Genomic DNA, 24,832 nt, shown 5'->3' with positions numbered 1-24,832 from the left:
CAAACTATATGAATTGATCAAATGTTTTGGACATTCCTTCGCAACCCGCTCTAGAATTTTGGTTTGTTCCTCCAGACAGAACTGGTGAAATTGTGCTTAGCATTATTGTATATTTGGAAGATCACCTGTGCCACCTGTGCCTGATTGCAGGCACAGATTTACCTCCCTGATTGATGTCAGTATTTCAACATAATGTGCTTTCCTCATGATGACACATTTTGCATCATGAGTCTAATCATGACATTAATGAATCAATCTCTGACATTTTATTTTATCATTGTTGCTCATTTTAACTGAGCAAGAACACTTGGGTCCAATTTAGCTTCAGATACAGTGAGGAAAAATTATGTATGTTTGCTTATGTTAACTTTGACTTTCAGCTGTACATCTTTCTAAAGATAAAATAATAAGACAATTGTCTTATTATTGTATTATAAAAGAATAATGCAGTTTTTTTTATTTTTATTTTATTTTTTATTCTGGCTCCAGTAGCCTTTAATGTGGTCAGACAGGAATGTGAAAGAAGGGTAAAACATGCTGCAAAGGTCAAAAGGTCAGGACTCGAACCAGGGATGGCCGCATATACAACTTAGGACTCCGTATGTGCTGCACGCTTAACCCATCTGACATCACTGTGCCCAATAGAAGCATACTACATTGGATATTTAACCTATTGGTAAAACATTAAACATTTATACTCTTCTTTAAAGAGGTAACCTTCTTCACATATAAGTTATTTTGGTAATATCAGTAGACGTAAACCAAGAAATATAGCATTGCAGTGTTTGCTTGTTTCCTACAAGTCACTAAATCCTCCCCGCTCTAGGCACTCAAAAAATGTATTTCTGATGAAATTCTGATGATTTAAGATGGAATTCATGGATGCATCCTGTTTGCAAGTTGGACAACTCTGTGTAAGCCCCAGGCTGAGAACAGGCATGATTTAACCTTCGTTAGATAACTGCAGATGAGTTGTGATCCAGAAAGTTCTTGTCTGTCTGTGTAGACATTGTAAAGCAGACACACACACATTAGGAAAGTCTTCACTGTAAAATATGAATATAAGATCAAATATTTTAAACTAACCATTACTGTACAACCCAAAGCTTCTTAGATTTCACCATGTGATGATTTAGTTACAAAATAAGCAGAAGTGAAAAAAATCTGAATATTTGAGCGCACCAAAAGATCACTACATCTTTGCAAAATATGTAACCCCCCCCCTAAAAATTAAACAGGGGGTACTATTTGCTATACATTGTGTTGACCATGCATACAACTGCTGCTTCCATGCAACGTAGGAGTATTTAGTATTTATACTAAATTGAAGGCAGAAACTAAACAAATCCCTAAATTCCCATATAGGCACAAAATACATTAAACCTGTCACATATTATCGAGTGAGAATTTACAATTCAAGTCATGGTAATTTCTTTTTACCATGACTAAAGAAAATCATGCAGTATTTAAAATAATCTCTTATTACACCTGGTCACCTCTTACCTATCAGTTCTCTTATGTGTTTTCTCTGTAAAAGTTTGGAGACTAAAGGAAGAGAACAAAAGAACATAAATTTTCAGGAGAAAATTCCTTAAGTCAAAGACAGGAACTGACTACAGATAATGTTTCCTGGTGTCTCCATGACCAACCATTATGCCACAGTTAATGGTTAGGATCTCAGTATTTACTCTCCATTAAGCCTTTACACACAGTAAAAGATACACACATATATGCACACACCTACATAGTGAAAGAGAGAGAGAAGATACCATAGTGAACAAGTGACTGACGCATCACCACTTCATTTGGCGTGTCACTTAAAGGTTAGCAAACACACACAGTGAAGCATCCCACCAAAGATCATATACCAGAGAGGTAAGCAAACTCACTCGCACTGTAAACTGGAGAAAGACTTTATCATGGATGTAGAATACCCACCCCCATCACCTGTTTTAAATCCATAAAACAGCTCTCACAGTCTATTCACCTGCCTTATTTTATAGATCTCTGAGCTGCAATTAGATTTTATTAGCCATTTGCAGAAACAACCAGCACTATAGCAGCCCTAATTGAATAGTGAGCCATTGATTAGAGGTGTTAGCCTTTCAAACTGGAGTGCTTAGTGTAATTAGGTTTACCTAATCAAAACAAATACATTAAATACAGGAGCAGTCATATCTTTGTATTGCCTTGCTTTGCTGAATAATAAAATCTTTTTTAAAGAATGTTTCTTTCAACACGCCTCAATGGCTCATATTTATTTCCTAATATTCACTCAGATAAATAGAATATAAATATCAGTTCGCACTGACTTAACTTCAGTCTGTCTATAGAGTACAAATGTGAGAAATGTGAACGGGGTTATTGCATTTCAGAAAAAGTAGAGTTTATTTCATTGATAGCCAATCAGCTGTTCTGTGTCATTAACAGTGTTTAATTATATGGCAGGTTTGCTAAAAGGGATACTGGCTGCAAAAAGGAAAAGGAGAATAGTCCATTGGGCACAGTGTATCGGTGTGTATATTTGGTAATGGCCAAGGGTCAGTCAGAGGGGATACAATGTGCTTGTCACAAGTGACCGCTCCACGACCAGACACCAGTCGACCAGGCACTGGCATTTGTAACAGGTATTTCTGTGTTAAAGGCAGACATAGTAAGAGCCCTTTGTCCTCCTTAGCACCCTTTTTCTTTTCACTGTCCAGACTGTTACAGCCAACCGCACACTGACCCTGCGGTCGTTCTAGTGTGTTTGTCTGCTTGAGAAAAAAGAGCTAGGAACTCAGGATCCCACACAATAACCAGATTCAGTCAGATAAATAGCAGAATAAGCAGAGGAGAGATTTTATAGTCAGGTGCGAGTATTTGTATGTGTAACGGCAGGTCTGTCATGAATGACCGCACATTCACCTGGTGTCTGCAACTGGTCTTGTGATAGGATTATTTTTTCTTTGTCCAGATCGCAATGTCTATGCAGCAAAGCAGTTCAATTATATTGATCACAACAAACTTAAAACACTTAGGTCTAAAACTCTTAAATTTCATCCTGTTAAACAAGTTACTTGAGTTTTCCAAAAGGATAATCAAAATGTTAAAAATAGAAATTCCTTATAAAGTATAAAGTAGTGATATTAAAAAGAAGGACTCTAGTTTAATTTTAACAAATTCTACACAGAAAAAAATGATACTTGGAAAAAAAACACACACACATTTAGTTCCACCTTTCCTAGGCACACTGATGTAATCTTGTTGCTGTGGAGTTTAAGAACATTTGACAATTCCCAAGTGGACAGAAAAGAAGCTCTGGTGTCCAAGAGTTCAGAAAATTTAATGAACAGTGATGTAAGATGAGTCTTGATTACTTTCTTTGCGAGGTGGGATATTCTTTTATTTCAAAAATTTTCACTATAGTATAGTTGTGTGAAAACTTTGCGTGGGAAAGTTTGGGAGGATAAAAACTGTGTTTTTTTCCTCCCAAAATATCAGGTTTGCTTGAGGTAATGTGCACCATCTAGCAACATTTAATGCCAACAGTGATGTATTAACTTATCAGAATAATACATCTTTCCAAAGAAAACCTATTGTAACACACTGAATGTAAATGTGTGGTTCACTGCATGCATACTACAAAAAATTTGTGGATATGCTCTCTATCATTACATTTCATTCCAATTATGCAAGACTGCCCTTAGGAAATTTTGTTCAAGCTATTGTGATTTTTCAAGTTTTACCCTTGGTTTACCATAGGCAACTCCAATGGATAATATCTACATGATGAGTGTATTGTTGGTTCAAACATGTGTCATATTTCGTCATCTATCATGGGAATAAACTTACGGGAGGGAACTTATTTGACATTTGAATATGAGGATTTTTCAAAATAAAAAAAATTGGAAGAGTTAATTTGCTGTTCAATTTTATGTGAAGACAGCTGGCAGTTTTTAAAGTAATCCCTCTCTAATTTGTAGCTCACATTATCTCAGCTGACATGTTTAAACCATCAGCAGGAAAGCTGTCACAGTACCAGCAGGCTGAATAGTGTGAACTTTCCGATTCCGGGTATTTGTTTTATCAATAAATAAATCAGTGACAGCTTTAATGCTCATCACAATGAGAATCTACAGATGTGCTCCGATTTCCTCCATTGAAACTCTGCCAAGCATCCACTCAATAGCAAAGACAGAGACTTTGAGAAGCATAACTGGAACAGTTCCTCTATTACAAGAACAATGGGAGATGTTTCTGGTACTTTTACTCCCCTGTGGGACTCTCCATCTCAGAGCTTCACTAAATGACGCCAAAATTATCTGCTGTAAACAAAACAATTGAGATTTAAAAAAGCATGCCTATTATTTATGACAAGTATTCATGTACTTGTATGAACATGAATATATAGTCTATGTAACAAAGAGAAAACAACACTGAAACCTTCCAGTATTTTATTTAATCTGAGACCAATGTGGTTTTGTTTATTATTTTTGCAAATTAAATGTCACAGTACTACTTAGCACTATTGTTGCTCCTGCTGGCTCTTGAAAATAGAAGTCTATAGGAAGCAATGAACAATGACTGTTACATGACCCGCTAATAGATCTAGCAGTTGTTCTGGACATTTTTTTTTTTTTTTTTTGCATGAATGTGTGTTTGTGTGTGTGGGAGATGGTAAGGTGTTTGCACAGCATGGGAGGAAAACAGCAAAGTGACAAAAATGTCAAAACAAAAACATAGATGGCTGTGTAGATACTGCTGCAGTATGCAGTATGCTCACATGTAAAACAATATTTGTGCCTGTATTTGTTGGATAGCTGAAGTGCAATCATGCAGATCAAGGAAAACATTTTGTCTTTGAAGTGTCCCACTTGGTCCCAGGATGCATTCCTTTTACAGATGGACATAACTGGAAATGGGCCTTGGTGTCTGGAGTTTGTTTTGTGAAAAAATAATCATGCCAGTTTTTGAATCCAATATCTCAGGTATTGACCTGTTGTTTTTAAAACCTTTCATCTAACAGTAGTTAGTTCTTAAGGCCCACATTAAAGGCAAAAGCAGAAATAAGCCAGGGGTCAGAGAGGCAGCAGTCTGTGAAGAAGTGCTTGGAACAGACTCAAGATTCTGGCAGATTAATTATTATCTTGTGTGTGTGTGTATGCGTGTGTGTGTGTGTGTATGTGTGTTAGTGGGTGTGCATGTGTGTGTTTCTGTCTGCGGATGGAGATTTGGTCAGGCTGTGTGACTCATAGCTACCGCAACATATTCTTGGATATTCTCGGGGGGAATGATGTTTATACTAAAGTGAACTGTATGTGTAGGTGTTCACCCCTCACCATTCTCCAAACTCACTCTCATTGTCCTTTTCTAAAGTTGTCCACCTGAATGGCTTCTTTTTCTTCTGTTTTTGTCTGCTGTTACGCTCCACTTCCTCAGATGTAATGAAGATGAAAGAGAAGAAATACATGTTTCTTGAAAAATGTAAACTGTCAAACAAATCACAATTCTTGAACGCCTGTGTTGCCTAATTCTACTTTTTTTTTTAAAGCTATGTGACTTTTCTCCAAACAAGTGCTAAGTAAAATTAGGAACTAATTTAGTTTCACATCTAACCTTTGAAGTAAAGCCCTACGTTTATATTCTATGCATTCACATGAAGGTTTGCTGTTTTAATTTTGGCGCATAGAGAAAGTGGGTATGGACATTTTGCCGGGGCTAACATCATCTCCATACGGGTGACAGATAGTAGAAAGAAAATCTACCTTCAGTCCAAGTCTTTTGGTAAATACTGCCATGTACTTTTGATAGTTTTCAAATGATTCCTTCCTAAATTGGTCTGTGCAAACTACAACTTTTCTTGGCAATATCACAGACACATCAAAAGTAAAAGTAAAATGAAGCCATGACATTCTATCCTCAGTCACTGTAAGAAAATGCATGAGCACATGCTCTATTCTGCAGCCGACAACAAATAATTTTCATCCATTGCAGCTGTGGCTTAGCATCTTGAATGAAGTGGGTGGAGCTCCACTTGGGTTGTCAGGTGAGGGGCTGGACCCAACTTTGAGCTGCTAAGTAGCAAACTGTGACACATTATAGAGGGATTTGAAACAGGCTGTTTTGCAGACACTAGCTGATCATTTATTTATTCCCAAAAAAACAGATTTTTTTTCTTGCTCTTTGACTGTTTCTAAGAGCAGGAGATGCCCAAATGGAAGTACAGAAACATGCCAAAAGTGAATTTTCTGTAAGGAGGAACCTTTAAAAATGAGATGTAAAAACAATGCAAGATAATGTGTGATAATAATAAATGTTTTTTTGTTTGTTTGTTTGTTTGTTTTTGTTTTTTTATTTATTTAACTGAATGGAATCAAATTGGGATGAAAGAATTTCTTGACTGTTGTACTGTAGCTGAATGTCTGTTAAATCCAAACTTATGTTAAAACACTTATGGATGGTTTCAAAGGGAAACTTGGAATTGCACTCTGTAGTTGAACTGATTAGGGTTTGATTACACATTGGCATTTTTACCGCAAACAAATCATGTTATAAGAAAGCTATAACATTTCAGAAAAAAGATACAGTGTGACTTTTATATAACTATATAAAGTTAAGAGAAATATATTTAAAATGAATTATACTTATTGTAGTTTTCATTCATAGTGTTTGAGTCAGAGGTCTCAATGCCTTGCCGACTTTCTCTTCCCTCCTTCCTTTCGGCTTTTTTCCCAATTTTCATTCCTTGCACATAACTTCAGCCCCGCTGAATCATTTCCTTCAGTAGGAGATGTTAGCAGAACATTCAGCTTTATGCAAATCTTGTTCTGCTATACTATTTCTTTCTGCCTTCTTTCTGTCAAAAATATTAGGATGTTGCCCCAGCATGCCCTCAATCCTAGTGATTTACTATCTCCTTCAATTTCGTTCACCAGCTGTCAATCTGACATCACTGTTTTCTACCTCGATCAACTTAGTATGTTGGAGTGATGGATAATATATTGACTTTTTTAGTGACATTATTATATGTTTTAAACTTTCACGGTTTGTCACATTAAATAAATTAAAGTTGTGCATAATTGTGAAGTTCTGAATAATAGTCTTCCATTTTCTTAATAACATTTGTTTCATTGTAGAACCACCATTTGCTACAATTACAGCAATTAGAGTTGTTCAGGCTACGTCTCTACCAGCTTTGTACACCAACATTTTGAAATATTTGCCCATATCTTTTTTCCATAAAAGCTCAGGCTTGGTCAGACAGGACAGATAGTGTATGTGAATTTCTGAGAGGAAACATAGCTACAGATTCCCAGGTGGATCTTGATGGGAACTATGACTGGGTCATTCAAACACAAAAACATGCTGTGATCTAAATCATTGCATGTTAGATTTTAATTTACGCACGTTTAAAAAGTATCAGCTCCTTTCAGATCATCGGTGGTAAACATCCAACTCTGACACAAAAAGTTATGCACACACCCTTCCAAACAGACGATCAACTGCACACTCCTTTCGCTTGACAAAGGAGTCTGTCTTTGTTTGATCTCTGTGAGGTTTATCTCCTGAACCCAAATGTCAACACTGGTTGTTGACAGACTTCGTTTCCTCCAATAATCCATTGACTGTCTACATCCAAGACCCGGAGAGCAGCAGGTAATAGTAGTTTGACCTGAGGGCACAGAAGAAAGTTAAAAGAACTGGAAATATCCTAACCTTCCAGGAAGGTTGGATTGAAACATGCCTTGTTCCTGAAAAGGAACAATAAATAAATAATAAATAAAAAAGTATTAGCCCCATTCAGATTTATTTTATTTCTTTAATGTTTCAAAATGTCAAACTAATTTTATTATCAGGCAAAGACAGTCTGAGTAAATAAAAGGTATTTTTTTCAAAGGTTAGGGTTAGGGCCACAAGGTAAAAATCTATTTCTTTCTAAACCTAATAACTGGTTGTGCCATCTTTGGCAGCAGCAATAGCCATTAGGACAGTGCCATATCTGGCCATTAGTCTTTTAAAACTGCTATTAAGACAATATGGCCCCTATTTTTGCAGAATTGTTTAATTGAGCCTAATTGTAGGTTTCTCCATGAAAAAAATGTCTTCTATATCACAATTAGATTTAAGTCCAGACAAACCAGACCACTTCGATATAAAATTGTACCACCTTAAATTTAAATTCCTTATTAATAAAAAACTGTTAAGATAAAAAATAAAATTGGTCCAAAGGACAACTGGTTACAGATTATGTGCCAGGCCATTTCACCATGATTTTGCATGATCTCTTAGGGGTGCTGGAACCAGTTCTATAAGAGTTCTAGTTGTGGCCATAGAGGACAACTTCAATTGACTATCCAAGGAATTTTAGCTATATTCAGCTTTAACATCTTTTGAATGATTTGCAATTTGGTTTTAATCTAAAAATCCTGATTATAATCTAAAATTTAGAACCAGTCATGGTGCCAAGTGTCTTAGACTTCAAGCACACACATAAAAGAATCTATTTCAGTGAGATAAACATTCTCTTTATCTCATTGCAGGTGAGCAGGTTGCCTTTTACAGCCGGTATTGTTGTGATCCCAGAGTCAGTAAGACTGTTTGTCTTTGAGCCAATCAGATAAATCTAGACTTCACAATCAAACATGACTCCTGATTAGTCCAAAGTTTCATTTTTGCTCCTGGCAAAACAGTTTGTCATTTTCTTTCTGACGTTTATAACCTCAATCTGCAAAATATAAAATGTCTTTATACAAAATCAAATGCACACATTGATTCCCACATGTTTAAGTTTTGATTTTCATGATCCGCATGTCTCTATGTTGCTTAGCTTTTTGCCACATCTCTCTTTTTCCCCATACAAGTTAATCATTCTTCTAAAGCTAGCTTGCCATAGAAGTTCTTATCAGTCCCTGTGTCATTTTATAACTTGACCTGCACCCCAAGCTCAGCTACCCCCAGTCCACAAAACTATGTGGTGTGCTGACATTTGCTTTCTGTCAATTGCATCCTCTCTATCAGTTTCTCTAAAAATGCATCATCAATACCAAGAGTTTTGTTTAGCAGTTGTCAGAGATTCTCCGACTCTACCCACAAATGTTTACAAATTACCTACCTTTATACAGACATTTTGGTGACATAAATAATTATAAATAATCATGAATAATGACCACAGTAAGGTTGATGTATTGTTTATTTGACTATGTTAATGGTGTGGATGTCAGGTTCAGGTCAGTTTAAAATAATCATTAAAGAAATAAGTACTTTATCAAACTGTATATTTATAGATATATATGTAGACTTAGGAAAAGAAAAAGAAACACATGAAAAGGAAGAAAAGTGAGCAAATTATTTCATCTTAAATATGGACACAAATCTTTGGGGAGGAGTATTTAGTTCTCTTTTGGCTTTCTTTAGATTCAAGGTAGTGAGGTGAGGTCATTTTAGGAAAAGAAAAACATAAAAAGGAAGTAACATCTGGAACATGTGGATTCAACAAAGAGACTGATTTGTGTTTCAGCCCAGCTTAAAATTTAGAAAGAACTTCTTTATTTTTTAGTTAATAAAGGAAACTTGTGATGCTGGGGCACCAAAACAGATTCCAACAAGGAGGGCCCACAGTCTTTTTATGTCCAGCCCTGAGAATTTGCACACTTAACAGGTCACAGTTATTGTGCAACAGGTTGCTTTGTAGTTTTATAGACTCTATACCGCTATTGGTCACTATCCTTCAGATTTCCATTTATTTCTAAAAAAAGATGGCTATAAAGTTGTAAAATCTACTTAATGTTTCCAAAACAACAGTAATTTTTTTTTCTACTTTCAAGTGCAAATCTGGATGAACGCAAAAGTTCCACGCGTGTTTGCGGAGCTGGCCTTATTTTGCGGGCAGGCCTCTTATTTCTGCCATGTGACTCTACATGGACGTACCCCTAACGGGAGAGCTAAAATACCCAAAGTGAGATCTCTGACTGTTATCCTCTTCTTGTAATAAATCAAATACAAAGATATAACTTGGGGAGCGGAGGTTGCTTTGAGTTGTGCACAAAGGCTTCTCAATCTGCAGGCCAATTTTACAAACATTTTGTTCTGCAAATCTGCGCGATCACATCCAAACACTTACACTGATTTATTTTTTATTTAACACAACACTTGAACACTGTGAACGGAAAACAGTTGTAAATTTGGTACATTCTTTACTGTAAACACTTAGGATATTGTAAAATAGGTTTTCAGATTAGTAAAACAGGACATAGACAACAAAAATAGTAGACATACATATAAAAAGAAATAAACGTGGAGAAATAGAAGAACGCCTGGGCTTTTCTCAGCTTATTTCACACTCTCTACACCACATATCTCTGCGCTCTGACTCTGCACTCCGTGGGCTAATGGGGAGTCTGCAGTTGCATCACCTTTTTTTATTATTATTATTTTCCTTGTCCCCCATCACCCTCACCCCACCTCAATCCATCAATGCAGCTTTTTAAAGTCCATCATTAACGGGATTAAACAGCTGAGATTTCAGAGCGGTGGAACTACGGGGCTTTGAGGCAATACTTCCCGGTCTCCTTGCCTGATTGGACCGATGAGACGTGATGTCAGATGACCGCATGCGCCTCGGATTGGAGAGACGGGCGTAAACAAAGCCGCGAGGAGGGGGTGGGAGAGGAGGAGGAGGAGGAAGAGGACAGGTCTCCACATCTCCAGACAGTCCGACCAAGACACCGAAGCCGACTTTACGCTTAGGGGAGGGCTGCCCCGCCGGCGCGTGCTTGTCTGCTCAAGGCTTTAACTGACTTTGACAGCCTCGTGTTAATTGGTGACGTGCTTTAAGGAATTCTTGAAGAGATAAAGGCAAACTTGCCGTCGTCCTTCCATCCGGACGTTGCGCAGTTTTTCATTTAGCAGAGAGAAATTGATCAACTTATCGCGCAGCTGCCCCTCGTTAAATACTTAAATTGCGGGAAGCATCATAGTAGATTCCCTTCCCTTAGACGCAGATAGTTAAAGTAAATGAGTGAAGTTGAGTTACAGCGATCGAGTAGGCTATATGCGCGTTTCGATCACGTTTAGAGAAAATCTGAGCGTTCTGGATCAGGCTGAAAGCATGGTCCAATAATTTGGAAGACGGAGGGAGAGAGCGGGAGACACAGAAAGTAAGAAACAGAACAGGACAGAAAAAAAGAGAAAACTTTCGGGACACTTCGAAGTGTGTTTGCCTCACACATTCAGGTGTCCCGCCGAGCGGTGCGCGGTCTCCAGCTCGGGCCGGGAGCGCTGACATGCTGCCCAAAGTCGAGACTGAATCTTTGGGACTCACTCGATCGTATGGGGAACAGGGGCACATGCCAAGGAACTTGCAAGGTAAGAATAGTCCCTCCGTCGATTGTCTATAGATGTAACTGCTCCATAACGAGATGTCCACTTTTGAGCAGCGCGTCTGGCTGACGTCCTCAGCGCGGTAAAGTAAAAACTTTGGTGCAAAGTTATTTGCTTTACTTTTACACGGATGGCTCTAGCCACTTTCATAAAACTAGTGCCATAAAAGTGTTTAATGGCTGGATGTATTTACTTGACGGATGAAGAGTTACGGAAATAGGTTTCCATAAACTTTAATATTTTTTTTTAATATTATTTTTATGTATTGCCTTGCAATCCAGGATGTATACATATATAGATGCAAGTCTTTATGATTTTGCCGGTGAACAATTATCACAATCAACCGTCAATTAACCAAACACATAAAAAAAGCGCAAAAACCTGGAAGGCTTGGAATTCCGTACGTAAGCTTTTGTCTTGTTTCTATTTCTGGGGTTGTGTAATTAGACCACCGGACTGCATCTTAGTGCCATAAAATGACAATTGACAAGATCATGTGTCATTTGTAACCAAAATATATTCAAGAGTCAGACAGGCATTTATTCCCCCAGAAGAGAAGTTAAAAGTCCAGAATCATCATCTGGTTTGACGAGTTGATCCAAAGTTTTCTTCTCCTTGTATAAAAGTGTGAGGAATAAAACGAAACTATGTTCTCAAATCTGCAGTCTCCTAATGTCTTCACTTAACTTGCTTTAAAACAACATATATAACTAAATTGTTTAAATTCGAAAGTCGGTGGAGGTTTTTATTTGGCACATAATAAAATGCCATTTTGCTTTTAAACACATGAATAAAAAACATACCACTATTTTCCTGTTTGAGAAGCAGAATTAATAATCTGATTTAAAAAAAAAAAAAACACCTTTGATGCTGTAACGTTTCTTAGAATTGACATAATTATGCACATTTCCCTCAGGCTTACATTAATTTTATTTTCTTGATCTTCCTGCGAAACAGATTTACACTCGCAGCAGCGGAAAAGAAAAAAGAAGAAGACTGACTCATTGTCAAAGATAAACACGTGTAACCCTGCATATTCCACACATATCATTTCACTGCAATATAAGCGGGAAGTCAATTAGTCCACTTTGGTTTTATGACACAGTGATAAGGCTCATGGAAGGAGTGGTTTTTTTTGGGGGGGCTATTATCTGATTTGGAAAAAAAGTAAAATAAAATAAATAAATAAATAAATAAAAAAGCCGAGGTAACGTGAGTGGAAATACGTTTTTGTCATTATTTATGAACAGGTGGCATTTAAAAAAAAATCTTCAAGAAGCAGACCCGCTTATGTAGACGACCCGTCAATAACTTTCCTGGTTAAGCTAAAACATTTGCAGCGTGAATTTTTAACAGATATAATTGTTTTCTGTTTCGTGAGTTTTATTAAGATCGTAACTGCCACCGCTGTCCTCGCAAAATGTCTTATCTTTATTCAGTCGCGCAACACAGAGCAAACAGGCAGCCTGCAGTGATATTATTTCGTTTATGCGCTTTAGAGCGAGAAATGTAAATGTAAATCAAGTTAAAAGGAGGAAAAAAGAAAAGAGAGAGAGAAAAAAAGAGAGTTCCGAGGTTAAATCTGCTTTGAGTGTCTGTGAAAAATGGAGTTAAAACAAAAAAAAAAAATCAGCAGTCTGGTGGAACTTGTTGCTTCAACTCGAAAATTCAGCGCCGATCCCATTAGAGAAACGCGTTAACAAACTATAAATCATGTCTAATTAACGGGTCTCGGAGAGCAGATGAAGAGGATTTTTTTAAGTGAATGGTGCACTAATATGTGTTTGCGCGCACGCGCGTGTGTGTGTGCGTGTGAAGGCCACGGAAAAGGCGTCTGTGGCTGACAAAATATTTCCACATTTACAGCCGCATCCACCGAGGTTTTCCTGTTTGATCTGGGCTGCTTTGTTTTTTATAAGTACCATAAAATGCTTTAAACTGTTGTAAATGTATGTTTGACTATTTGCTCACACACAGTTACTCATACACATAAAAGTATTTTCAAAACTGAAATCAGAGCAATGGTACAATAAGACCAACTTTTAAAAATCATTTGACGTGTTGCATTTTTAAATTTTTTTTAAATGAGCGATATTTGTGAAAATATAATTGGGACATTTTACGCGCATCTATTTTTTATTTTTATTTTATTTTAATTCCACCCTTTCCGGATTTACAATAATGGCTTTTATTTTTCTAAAACCAAATAAAATGTGTATTTAAGAACTTGTTCAGAAAACATAAAATATCGCTGCTACTTTTTCACAACTTTAAAGCAGATTTAAATCCACATGCACTGGCCTTTGGCGTTAGAGCTGATTCTTAGAGAAAAAGAAGGAAAAAAATGTTGGTTTTAGATGTTTTTTCTAATCGCCCGCAAAGATAAGGGCTTCTCTGTGTGTTTTCATTTGTCTGTGGGCGGTAACATTTTCTCATCCAATCCTCAAGTCTAATATCTCTCCATTTCCCCCAGCGATTTCACGACTTAGACGCATGCATATTTATGAGGCTGACTTTCATGCACTTTTTTTTCTATTTTCTTTTTTTCTTTGGCTGTAAGAGGGAGAAATGGTTGCGTCCCTCCGCACACTCCAGAATCGACCCTTCGTAGTGTCTGGGGGCACGATTTAAAGCTTCACAAGAGGAACAGAAGTTTCACAAAATCCCATTCAGTTGCGACGCGGAGTTCCTCCGCGGTTCACCTTGATGGATGAGAGCGGGCTTTTGGGGGCGAAAGAGCACTCAGCACTGAAATAGACTTCACTCTGCGTGTGTGTCTCCGTGTGTCCTTTGCAGCCCCCCAGTTAAAAATGATGGACTACTCCTATGACGAAGACCTGGACGAGATGTGTCCCGTGTGCGGGGACAAGGTTTCCGGGTATCACTATGGACTCCTGACCTGCGAAAGCTGCAAGGTGGGTGCGAGAAAATGTTTAGATTGTTTTTGCACTTTTACGTAAAATAGAATTTGTGTTTGTGCGGTGCCGTGTGCCATGTGCCATGCCTAAAACAGTTAAGTACCGTTTTGTTAGGAAGGTTAAAGCTGTTTAAAACTGTGTAGCAGCATTAACATCCAGGCTGTCAAGTTTATGCTTGTATGACATGGGGAATTCAGCATCCGCGCAAAACTTTCAGTGTTTAGTAATAATAATAATAATAATAAATAATAATAATAATAATAATAATTATATATGTATATATATATGACTCTTCAGCTTAAGTATTTTTTCACTCTCAAAGTTTTGTTGTATGCTATAGTTTCATTCTCCCCCCAAAAATATAGCAGAAGAGCACTAACGTCCTTATCAAAATTGGCTGAAACAATTTCTTAAATAGTCCTGTGCAATGATGCAGGAGACAATTACATGATCTGTCTCTATTTTTGCCATTTTTGCTACCAGATAGAAAGACAGTAGTTCAAAATAGAGAGGATCATTTACTGTCCCTGTTCCTCAAAACACAGTGGGACAGGCCTTAAACTTATAGACCAGAATAGACCAGCTCCAAACACAATCACTTTGTTCTTTCACAGTGCTTATACGCTCCCCTTTGACTGGACATGAATTCACAATAGAAAACTCTTTTGGAGTATAACAAACAGAGAAGTTTTTTTTGTTTTTCAGGTTTCAAACCTTGTCCTAACAGAATGGTGCTCTGGGCAGTGAGCAAAATAACCCATATCAAAATCTGAAATGGCATAGATTGCAAAATATGTGGGAGGGTTGCAACACTTGAGGCAAAATGTACTCTAGTGATGTTGCTGTTTGAGAAAGCTCCTGTCTAAAATTCTCATCACAGCTTCATTAGGAGATCATCCGCTTTGCCTGAGCTACGTGTCTCCGTGCATTACAAGACAGGAGTAAAATAAAAGGCACGATGCTGTTAAATTTGAACTCTGTCAACAACTTGTTTGTTCTTCTCTTCCTTAACACAGAACAAATAAGCTTTGACTTTTTTTTTCCATTTCAGTAAAGCTGTCAGTGCAAAATTAAGCCAAGACAAATGTCTCCACATTAATGCTTTTCAGCGTAAAATTGCAGCTCGCAGTATTGATGCTGCAGTGCACATTTCTTGCCTATGTGGTCATTATTCAAAGCAGATGTTATAGATTTGATCCCAAAGTTTGACCTTGAGATGCTGAATATTTGCTTGAAGGGAGACGTCAGTGGCATCTCTGGTGCTCCTCAGCCTCTGCGCAGCCAATCTGCATGTTTCTCAGCGGACTTTAAACATGCTGATGTTTTGTGTGTGTGTATTTACGTGTGCACGCATGTGTGCGTGTGTGTGTTCTGGATCTAGATGAAGAGGTGCTTTATAGAATGCTGCATATCCTTGGTGAAACATTAATGATATTGATAATTATCCAAAGCCTGTCATTGATTATCTCTAAAATGTAGCAGTTTGTATGATCATCAGGGCTGGACTGATAAATCAGCCTGCTGACACATTACATGTTCATTCTGCCATTAAATATATGCGAGCAACGATTCAGGCTGATCCAGGTTAGATCCATCTTCATTTCACTGGAAGCGACTTCCAGTTTGATCAGTGTAAAAATCAATGATGAGATTTAATCACATCTAGTTTTGTCAAATCTTGGCCGTAATCCACTTTTACTTTTAACTAACTCCTCTATCATCCTATGTAGGGTGTAAGTCATATATAGCCGTGTTTCCCAACCCCGGTCCTCAAGGCACACTATCCTACATGTTTTAGAGGTTTCCTTGCTTTAATGTGCCTGATTCAACTGATTGCAGTTCAACAAACACGTGTTAATCAGTCATCAACTGAAATCAGCTGGATTGAAGCAAGGAAATACCTAAAACATGCAGGGTAGTGTGCCTTGAGGACCAGGGTTGGGAAACACTGACGTATAGAATGATTGTTATTAGGACCTACTAATTAGATTCATACTTTGAGCGTTTGATGTGTTACAGAACAAACAGATCTGATGCACATCATGAACAATAGAACAGTTGTATTTGCAGAGGTCAAATGAGCCTAAAGACACACACACGCACGCACCCACATCTGCTGTCATTGAAGTGCAAAGATCATTTCTGTTATGTGCTGCATGTCAGTAAACATGTTATTGCATCAAACCTTCTGGAATAATAACATGAGACCTTCTTTTAAGTTCCAACAGAACAACAACAACTTCTGAGTCGCTCCATGCGGCTGGCTTATGGATCAGAAACATAGACTCATTCACTGCGCACGTAGGAGAACAGAGCTTCCCAAATTCTACAATAAAGTTATTATATACTTTTGCCTTTGTTTAAGCCCGATGGCATTGCAGTATAAACGGAATAAAAGCTGTTTCTATCAATCATGCAAAAGATAAACAACAATTTAAGTCTTGGCTTGCTGTACATCTACAAAGAACAGTTTTCAGTAAGTAGTTGCACCCTGAACCCATAAAAAGCATGCTGGAATAAGCTTGAGTTCTTGTACATGAATACTAAGAAGAAAGTATTGCTGAAGCACAAATACTAAAGTAGGGAGTCAGTTTTCCAGAATCCAAAGCTCTGCCCTTTTTTTCCTATATTTGGTCAGATCAGGCAATGCAGATTGTCAATTAAATATGTTTGGTGAGATATTGACAGCAGCACCTTCTTTTTTATTTTATTTTAAAGAGCAGGTTTAAGGATTCTCCTCCTAGGTTATGGATCTAGAATACGTTAATACCACCTTCCTGTGTTTGATTTTCACTGCAGCTGCCAATAATAAATTCCATGTATGAATGTCTGTAATCCCGGAACTTTAAATTATGTATATAATTTATTGATTTTTTTTTTTTTTTTTTTTTTTGCTCTCATGTGTCCTGGCCATATTATTCAATAATTAATTATAGGGTTGAAAGAATTACTTAATTCCTGGAGTTTTTGTGTGAAAAGAGAACATTGAAAATGAGTAGCCAAATATTTTATGAAGTAGTTTAAAATGCAGTAAAGCATTGGAAAACAAATCAAAACAGCTAAACAAAAGTTTACCTGCTGTTCATCAGTTAAAATCAAAATCATTATGAAATAAAGAAATGTATTTTATAGCTACATTGAGTGTGACACACTAACCATAAATTAACCTGAAATAGCTTATGGAAATGCAAAAACTGAAGCATTGCACAAATTGTAGAATATCTTTAAAAACGCCCTTCTGTGTGCGTGTGCATGTGTGTGTGTGCATGTATCCAATAAGACTGTCCCTCTCCATCTGTCTGGGAGTGTGAATGGGCCAATTACTATTGCATTGCAGGGGTCAAGCAGGTTGACGTCTTAATTGGTTCTCTCCACAGGGCTTCTTCAAGCGCACAGTCCAGAACAACAAGCGCTACACGTGTATAGAGAACCAGAGCTGCCAGATTGACAAGACCCAGAGAAAGCGCTGTCCGTACTGCCGCTTCCAAAAGTGCCTCACTGTCGGCATGAAGCTAGAAGGTATGATGACTTTTTTCAGTGCTCTGCTCTTTGGTTTATTGCAGAGTGACTGAAAGTGGCAATTTTTCTACTGAATTTTGATTTGTCTTGTCCCTGTACATGAGGTCATTGGGAATCGAGGTACAAGCTCTGCCGAGCAGTACCTGCAGGTGCTGAGGGTACATTTTTGATGATAGACCTGCAGCTGTTGTTTTAGAAGGAAAGAGTTCTTATATCTGTGCAATTTTCAAATTTGCTTCAGAAACAATGGCAATACAGAAAAATAAGGACACAGTTTTTGAGATACTAAGCAAGATGTGTTTTTTTTTTTTTTTGTTTTTTTTCAGTGAAAGTGTGGATGTGAAAATATTCAATCCAAGCTTTCCACAAATCGTCTTATTGCCTCTTAAGTTCATAGGCGTTTTATAAATAACTTACATCAGATTCATTTCATTCCAGATATCTGTTGTAGACACATTTCAATATTAATAAACACAGATCTGACACAGTGCATCTAGATGAGAAAAAAGGGAGCTTCCATGAATTCTCAGCCGAGCATAGAAGGCAGGCGTTTTCATTTCTTAATTTTTATTTACCTGAAACTCAATGTATACTTGTATTATTATTTTGTATGAAGGCAGCTTTCTAAACACTGAATTCTTAGTTGGTGCTCAGAGATAAAGCAAAATACTACATAAGAAATCTATTTGGACAGCACTATTTTCACTAATGTATTTTTTTCTTGCAAAGATAAATATTTGCTTTTTTATTAGATAATATCCATCATCACCTCTTGACATGGAGTAACAGGTCAGAGGTAGTTGGGGGCAAATGGTGGGCTGGGAGGGTTGTAAGAGTAAAGAGAAATATAAAATATTATGGATAGAGTGTTATTCTTTTGGTTAAATCTGGCGAGGCCTTGGTTCATCTCAGAAATTAAGATTTACTTCACACATTAGTTTGTAAACTGTATTTGGAACTGAGTCACTTTTTAAGTCTGTCTTCATTTTGTTGAATGTAGAACAATTTAGAGCCTAAACATCTGATTGTAATTTACTTTTTTTCTTGAAATTACTGTAATTGCATTTATTTTCTCAAAAATTATTTTAGATGGTTTTAAAAAAAAAAGATCACATATATGCTTACATTCTCTGCAAAAGAGAAAGATAAAACAACAAAAAGAAAAAAGAAAAAAAAAACAGAAACAAAGCAAAAATCTCGAGGTGTCTCCATCTACCTGCCATTATGGTTTCATTAACAGCTATTAACTGTGAATGGCCTTTGGGCAGAAAGTCCCGGACGGTCATTTGAAAGCTAACAGGGGCGCGAGGAGGGATAAGAGGGGGTGGTTGTGTTTGATTTGTTTTGCCGGCGGTAACTTTCCGCTTGTAGGCAAGAAGAGGCCCTGCAGCACTCTGTCAGGTGCCAGAAGCTCCAGTGGGCGACTCCTGCCACATCCAGTAAAGACCTCCCACACAGAAGAGCTGACACCCTTTACCACACGCACACACACGCACGTACACACACACACAACTGCACAGGCACACACATACAGCTCTGGCTTCTAAACACATACATATATTCATGACAGGAAAGTTGCTCAGATGGCCACAGGCAGCAGGAAATAGTTGTCATTTAATCTAAAAAAAGAAAATGATCTCAGCCATGTGCTGCATTACGGCGCATGATGGCCTTCAGAAACATGTACATTTAGGAGATAAACCAGAGACAAAATAAAAAAAAAACTTGACAGTTGTCTCCAAGTGCCACTTTTTTGTTTATTTTCTTGTGTAACACTTTTTGGTGATGTTTTTTTATTTTATTTTTTATTTTTTTTATTGAGCCTTTCTCACAATCAGTGAGGCAGTTTGTTCAGTTTTAGAAAGAACAGGAAAAAACATGTTGAAGTGCAATAACTCTCCATCCAAATTTGTCATTGCACCTTGTCCAATAAAAAGAGCTCAGTTAACAAATTAACATCAATTTGCTAAAGTTAACATTAGCAAATTAATATCAATAACCAGCAGTTCAGACAGAGAGTACAAGCTCACATACAGGAAGTTTTGGTATTAATATCACATGCAAATCTGAACCGATTGGACAGTGAGAGAGTTAGGCAGGTTCCTTTTTTCTTTTCAAGAGATGTGCTTGAGCAAACTGATGACATCCTCTGAGATTAAAAAAATTCACATTTATGTTTGTTTATAAAAAAGTGAATGATGTTGAGGTGTGCCATTATTTTTGGTGAAAGTGTTGTTTCAGTTTAAGTAAGATGGCTGAATGACAAGATATTATAAGATTATGATTTATTGTTGTCTTTTAATATTTGTTGCACATGTGAGTTGGTAAACTTGCATATATCCCAATAAAATAAACAGAATGTTATTATATTATCTTAGTTGGAGTAAAAACAAAAGCAACAAAGTACAAAATTTGATCTAAATGTTTATTAGTTTAACAATACTAAGTAAGTTTAGCTTAGGTGTGAGCAAAGCTGTCAGATCTTATAAAACTTTTCTTCAAAAATGTTTTTAGTAAATTTGGCTAAAACAGTAAAGCACAGTAAGTCTTTAGGTGACAGATTTTGAGTGAAAGAATCCAATCCATCCACATGCTGCAAGCACACTCTCTTCTTGGTATGCTGTTAGCATCTCCCGCCTGCATTGTCCCCCTGAAAAAACAAGGTTTGATTCATTAGAACATCACTCACCATAGCCAGTGAAGCGTGCTACATTTGAACAGCTCCCACTGGCATGATTGTCTTTTTGCTTGCTAATAGTTGTCTTGTATCATATGCTTCACTGAGCTGCCTAATATTTCCTTCACTTGTGTATCATTTTAAAGGCAGAGCATAACATTAATATCTTGATCCCTATATACATCTGTTATTTCAGAAATGATGCTCTCGCAGAGACTCCCTTTCTCCTTTCACATTGTTTTTTTTTTTGCATGCAGTTAATCCTTCATAAAATTTTAATTGATTGATTACTACAAATTCAAAACCTCTGAAGAGCCACTTAGTTGAAATTAGCACCACTGGCTGAGTGTTTGTAAATTCCCTGCTGCATCTCTCCTCACTTCCTCCACTTTTTATTTCCTCCCCGTCTCCATCTTTCCAGCTCTGATTTGTCTTCCAACAGCCTCTCAGTACCTGTGGTGGGGAAGCCGGGGAGCTGTCCCATTACTTATGCATAGGTATCATAGGTATTCATGTGTGTGCATGGGATAGGGCGCATCCAGAGCAGGGGCCGAGGCTTCGACATGACAAACAGGGTGTCAGCAAGGCTCCGCGGGACCCATTAATATGCCGGCAGCCGACAGGGATCCTCACCTACGCACGCTTAATATTCCTGTATATTAAACAACCATAAATCAGAGGATATAAGCACTGAGGGCTGTGTGTAAGAAAGGAGTTCAGTATTTGTTACTGTCTGTGTGTTTGTGTGTTCTTACATTGCTAAAAAATGAATTTTCTCTCTGTGTCTCTGCTTATTTGTACAAGTTTGAGGCTCACAGGGAACAGTGGACATTTTTGGAGAATAGGAGGAGTTGTGTCAGATTGGAAATTTATGAATTTTATGTTTCCCAGTCTTTGCATTTGTGCTGTCAGACAACATCTCAGAGTATATGATGTCCTTAACCATACAAACCTAAAGCCCCACTATTAACCTCCTATGTGTCAGTAGATTTTAAGTGGTTTAACCATAGTAAAATTTATATTTCCCCTATCTTCTAAGGAACAAGCATCACAAGTAATTAATCATATTAACAAATATAATTGGTTTTAAAAATAATTTCTTTTTTTGTTTGTTTTTCATAACAATATTTCAGTTTCATTTCTGTTGATTCCTTTTGATTCTGTCAGTGGTTATTTACTGACAGAATCTAAATATTTCTGTTGACTTGGTTTGAAAGTCTGTTTGTGGCTGTTTTTGTCCAGCCAATCACTCAGTTCAGAGCAAGCTATATATATATATATATATATATATATATATATATATATATATATATATATATATATATATATATATATATATTATATATATATATATATATAGTTTTATTTATTAGGAATAATCCTCTTTATAATTTTCTTTCCAAGGATTCAGAATATTGAATTCAAAAGAATTAAAATTTCTTTAAAAAAATCTTTTGTAATAGTTTATTTGTAAGTCATAATTTAAAGTTGGAAGTTCAATTATATATGCTGCTTATAATAATTTCTTTGGTAAAAATTTTGAGCCAGCCCTGGCCATAAAACATAAATTGACCCTTTTCTTGGCAAACAGCAATCTAACCTTGAAAGGAAAGGCAACACCACTGAAACGGTTAATGCATAAAGTTTTATATTAATAAACTAAAATCTTTATTGCTCTCATTTCTGTTGGGTATAGAGATCATATGAATTCATTCTCATAAAAAGCTAAATTGTTGCAATGTCCCAACACTTGTCATATTTCCACCTTGTTCAGACATGCACATTTCTCTCTGCCCCCTTATGCATGTGTGCATGCTTTCCCTCTCCCCTCCCCCTCCAAATTAATCCATGTTACATGAATGCAAATCACCTTGTTTAATTAGAGACAAAAATGTGTGCACGTGTGTGTGCGCCAGTATGCATGTGTATGTAGTTGTAAGATCCGCCCCCCCACCACCGCTACCACTACCATTTCTGGTATTCATGATGCGCTGTGGGTCCCTTGGTCCGAGGCAGGCGAGAAAGGCAGTCAGGGCCTAATTTTGTTTTCCCAGTAGGGCCAACTATTAGTTTCTCAGCTCATTAATTACGCTGTTGTGGAGAATCATTAATAGTTAAAGTTACCCTACAATAATGTATAATGGATACATTTGACTGGAATCCCAATTTCTCCTTCTTTTTTTTTTTTTTTGATGTGACAGCAGTTTTTCAGTGGTCATGATCATTTGTGAGTTTAGTTGAATGGACATTGTGAGGATGCATGTGTGGAAGTGATTGTTGGAGTGTGAGTAAATCACTGAATTTAAACCACCAGAGTCTCTTCAAGGTGGTGGACCGTCTGGCACGCTCCCATCTCTCTGATGGGGAACAGTGTGTGATGTTTTCCATGTAAGCCACTTTGTGTTTGGGTGTCAAATCTATACATAAGTGTGTGCATGTGTGTGCGTGTGTGGCTGCCCTCTTGGCGGTGCTTGCTCAGATCAGTGACAGGCACATTTTGTGAAAGAGGTCATTAAAATCCCTCCCAAGGCAGCTTGGTTGTGTATGCATGAATGTGTGTGTGGGTATGCATATATGTCTTTGTACGGGTGTCTGCCCATCTTTCGCCCCTGAACTTAAGTCCCGCTCCACGCCTTCTCCACACCCCCACTTCACTTTCCCTCTTCTGTTCTTTCATTCATCTGTCAAAGCATCAGGCGTCTTAGTGGACCTAAGATTACTTGTTACGGTATTTGACTTGTCCTTGTGCATGAAAAGGTCAAACATATTTGGGGTTAATAGTATATTTGCCTGCATGTTGATGCATTTAAAAAGATGGAAGCTGTTTCCAAAATCAGGATGATATGGGTCTAATATTTGTGAATATTAGCACTGAAAAGTCTAGTGCATATTTTTCCCTTTTTATGCTGCATTAAGTCCCAGACGTCTGTTGGCTTTTTGCACGCTGGGCCCTGCAAAGCCTTGTCAGAATAAGATGTAATTAAGTATGAATAATTAACACCAGTGCCCCCCGACTGAGAGATAGTAGAGCAGCTTCCCTGTGGCAGCAGTTGGTCAGATCACACACGAACCTCATTGCAGTCCACTGTGTGCCCAGTTTGTTCATTAGAAATAGCCACAGCTCACACTCGTTGTGATCCTCACCACAGGATCCCTGCGCTGAGGGGTGGGGGTGGGGGCCAATGGGGGAGCATCGTGGGTGCGTTTGTTTCATCAGAAAATAAGAACCCCAATTGGATTATTGTCAGACTGATCATGTCATTGATCTTTATAAAGAAGTCCTTGCTAATTGACACAGACATTTTAAAAGATTTTAGGGATTGCATAATCAGAAAAGTAGATTTTTGTCAGTTTATAATACTAACTAACTTCTGAGAGGGAAGCCAGACACCCTTTGCCACCAGAAAAAAAAAAAAAAAAATTGAATCTGTTGTACTATGATCCTTCTGTCATTGGGTTCATACAAGTTTAAAATTCTGGTCAATGAGTAACATCACTATCACTTTGGTCTGTGGGCTTTAGCAGTCAACTGATAAACGTCAAGTGTAGTTGTCATGCGTAAACCTTTGCCATACAGAAAACTGATGATAAACACCACCCCTGAAACCTCATGCGTTGGTACCAATGTTTCAACATTTGGGATGTAATCGGACATTGACATCACAAGACAAGTTTTGGTGGAAGACAAAGAGGCAAGAGGAAATTTTAGAAATATTTTTGAAAAACAGTAGAATCACCAATATTTTACTCTGACAAAGTAAATGGTTCATAAATCCACAGCAGGCTTTCAAAGAAAGTCTATTCGGTTTATTAATGATTATATCAAATGCTTTCTGACATATGTTCAAGTGATCAAACTGGAGGCTAATTTTAATAGCTTTCACTTGATTCACAAATCGAAGCCACAGGCTGACAGCAACTGAATCACTCTTCTCAAGATAGTCTGCTTTTGAAGAGAAATATTGTGCTGTTTGATCCAGATCACATCATGTGAACATACATGATTTAGCATAATGCCAAGACCACCAGAGGCCTCTGACAGGTTTATGGCTGTACAGTCTCTTAACTGATGTTGGATTAGAATAAACAAGCCAAACCATGTGCATCATTTTACCATGAAATCAGTTTAATCATTAATGATACCTTATATACAAACTACCAACAAATGCCATGAACAGGTGATCAGTATCATTTCCCTATAATCTAAACTCTTGTACCTTTTCTTCTCAATCTTTGCTCCCTCCTTTGTTACAAGTTAATGTATGATGAATGAATTTATTCTATGTGCATCATTTGATTTTAAGATAAATGCATCACAAGTAAAATTGTGAAAATTTGCTTTGTCTTTCAGAAATGC

General features: G+C 37.3%; 1 protein-coding gene across 1 annotated transcript in view; it reads left to right on the top strand.

Annotated features, from left to right (window-relative positions):
* Positions 1–11,076: 11,076 nt before the first annotated feature.
* The window catches only part of nr5a2 (nuclear receptor subfamily 5, group A, member 2), a 68,721-nt gene continuing 54,965 nt past the window's right edge, over positions 11,077–24,832 (top strand). The window contains exons 1-3 of the mRNA XM_055048102.1: positions 11,077–11,346; positions 14,158–14,276; positions 17,657–17,798. Of these exons, the coding sequence (XP_054904077.1) occupies positions 11,265–11,346; positions 14,158–14,276; positions 17,657–17,798 (343 nt within the window). The 5' untranslated portion in view covers positions 11,077–11,264. The remainder of the gene's footprint in view (positions 11,347–14,157; positions 14,277–17,656; positions 17,799–24,832) is intronic.

The sequence above is a fragment of the Poeciliopsis prolifica genome, unplaced genomic scaffold (assembly GCF_027474105.1).
Source record: "Poeciliopsis prolifica strain line A6 unplaced genomic scaffold, Auburn_PproV2 SCAFFOLD002, whole genome shotgun sequence".
Lineage (NCBI taxonomy): Eukaryota > Metazoa > Chordata > Actinopteri > Cyprinodontiformes > Poeciliidae > Poeciliopsis > Poeciliopsis prolifica.
Note: the sequence above shows the minus strand (reverse complement) of the source record. Positions and strands in the feature narration are given on the sequence as shown.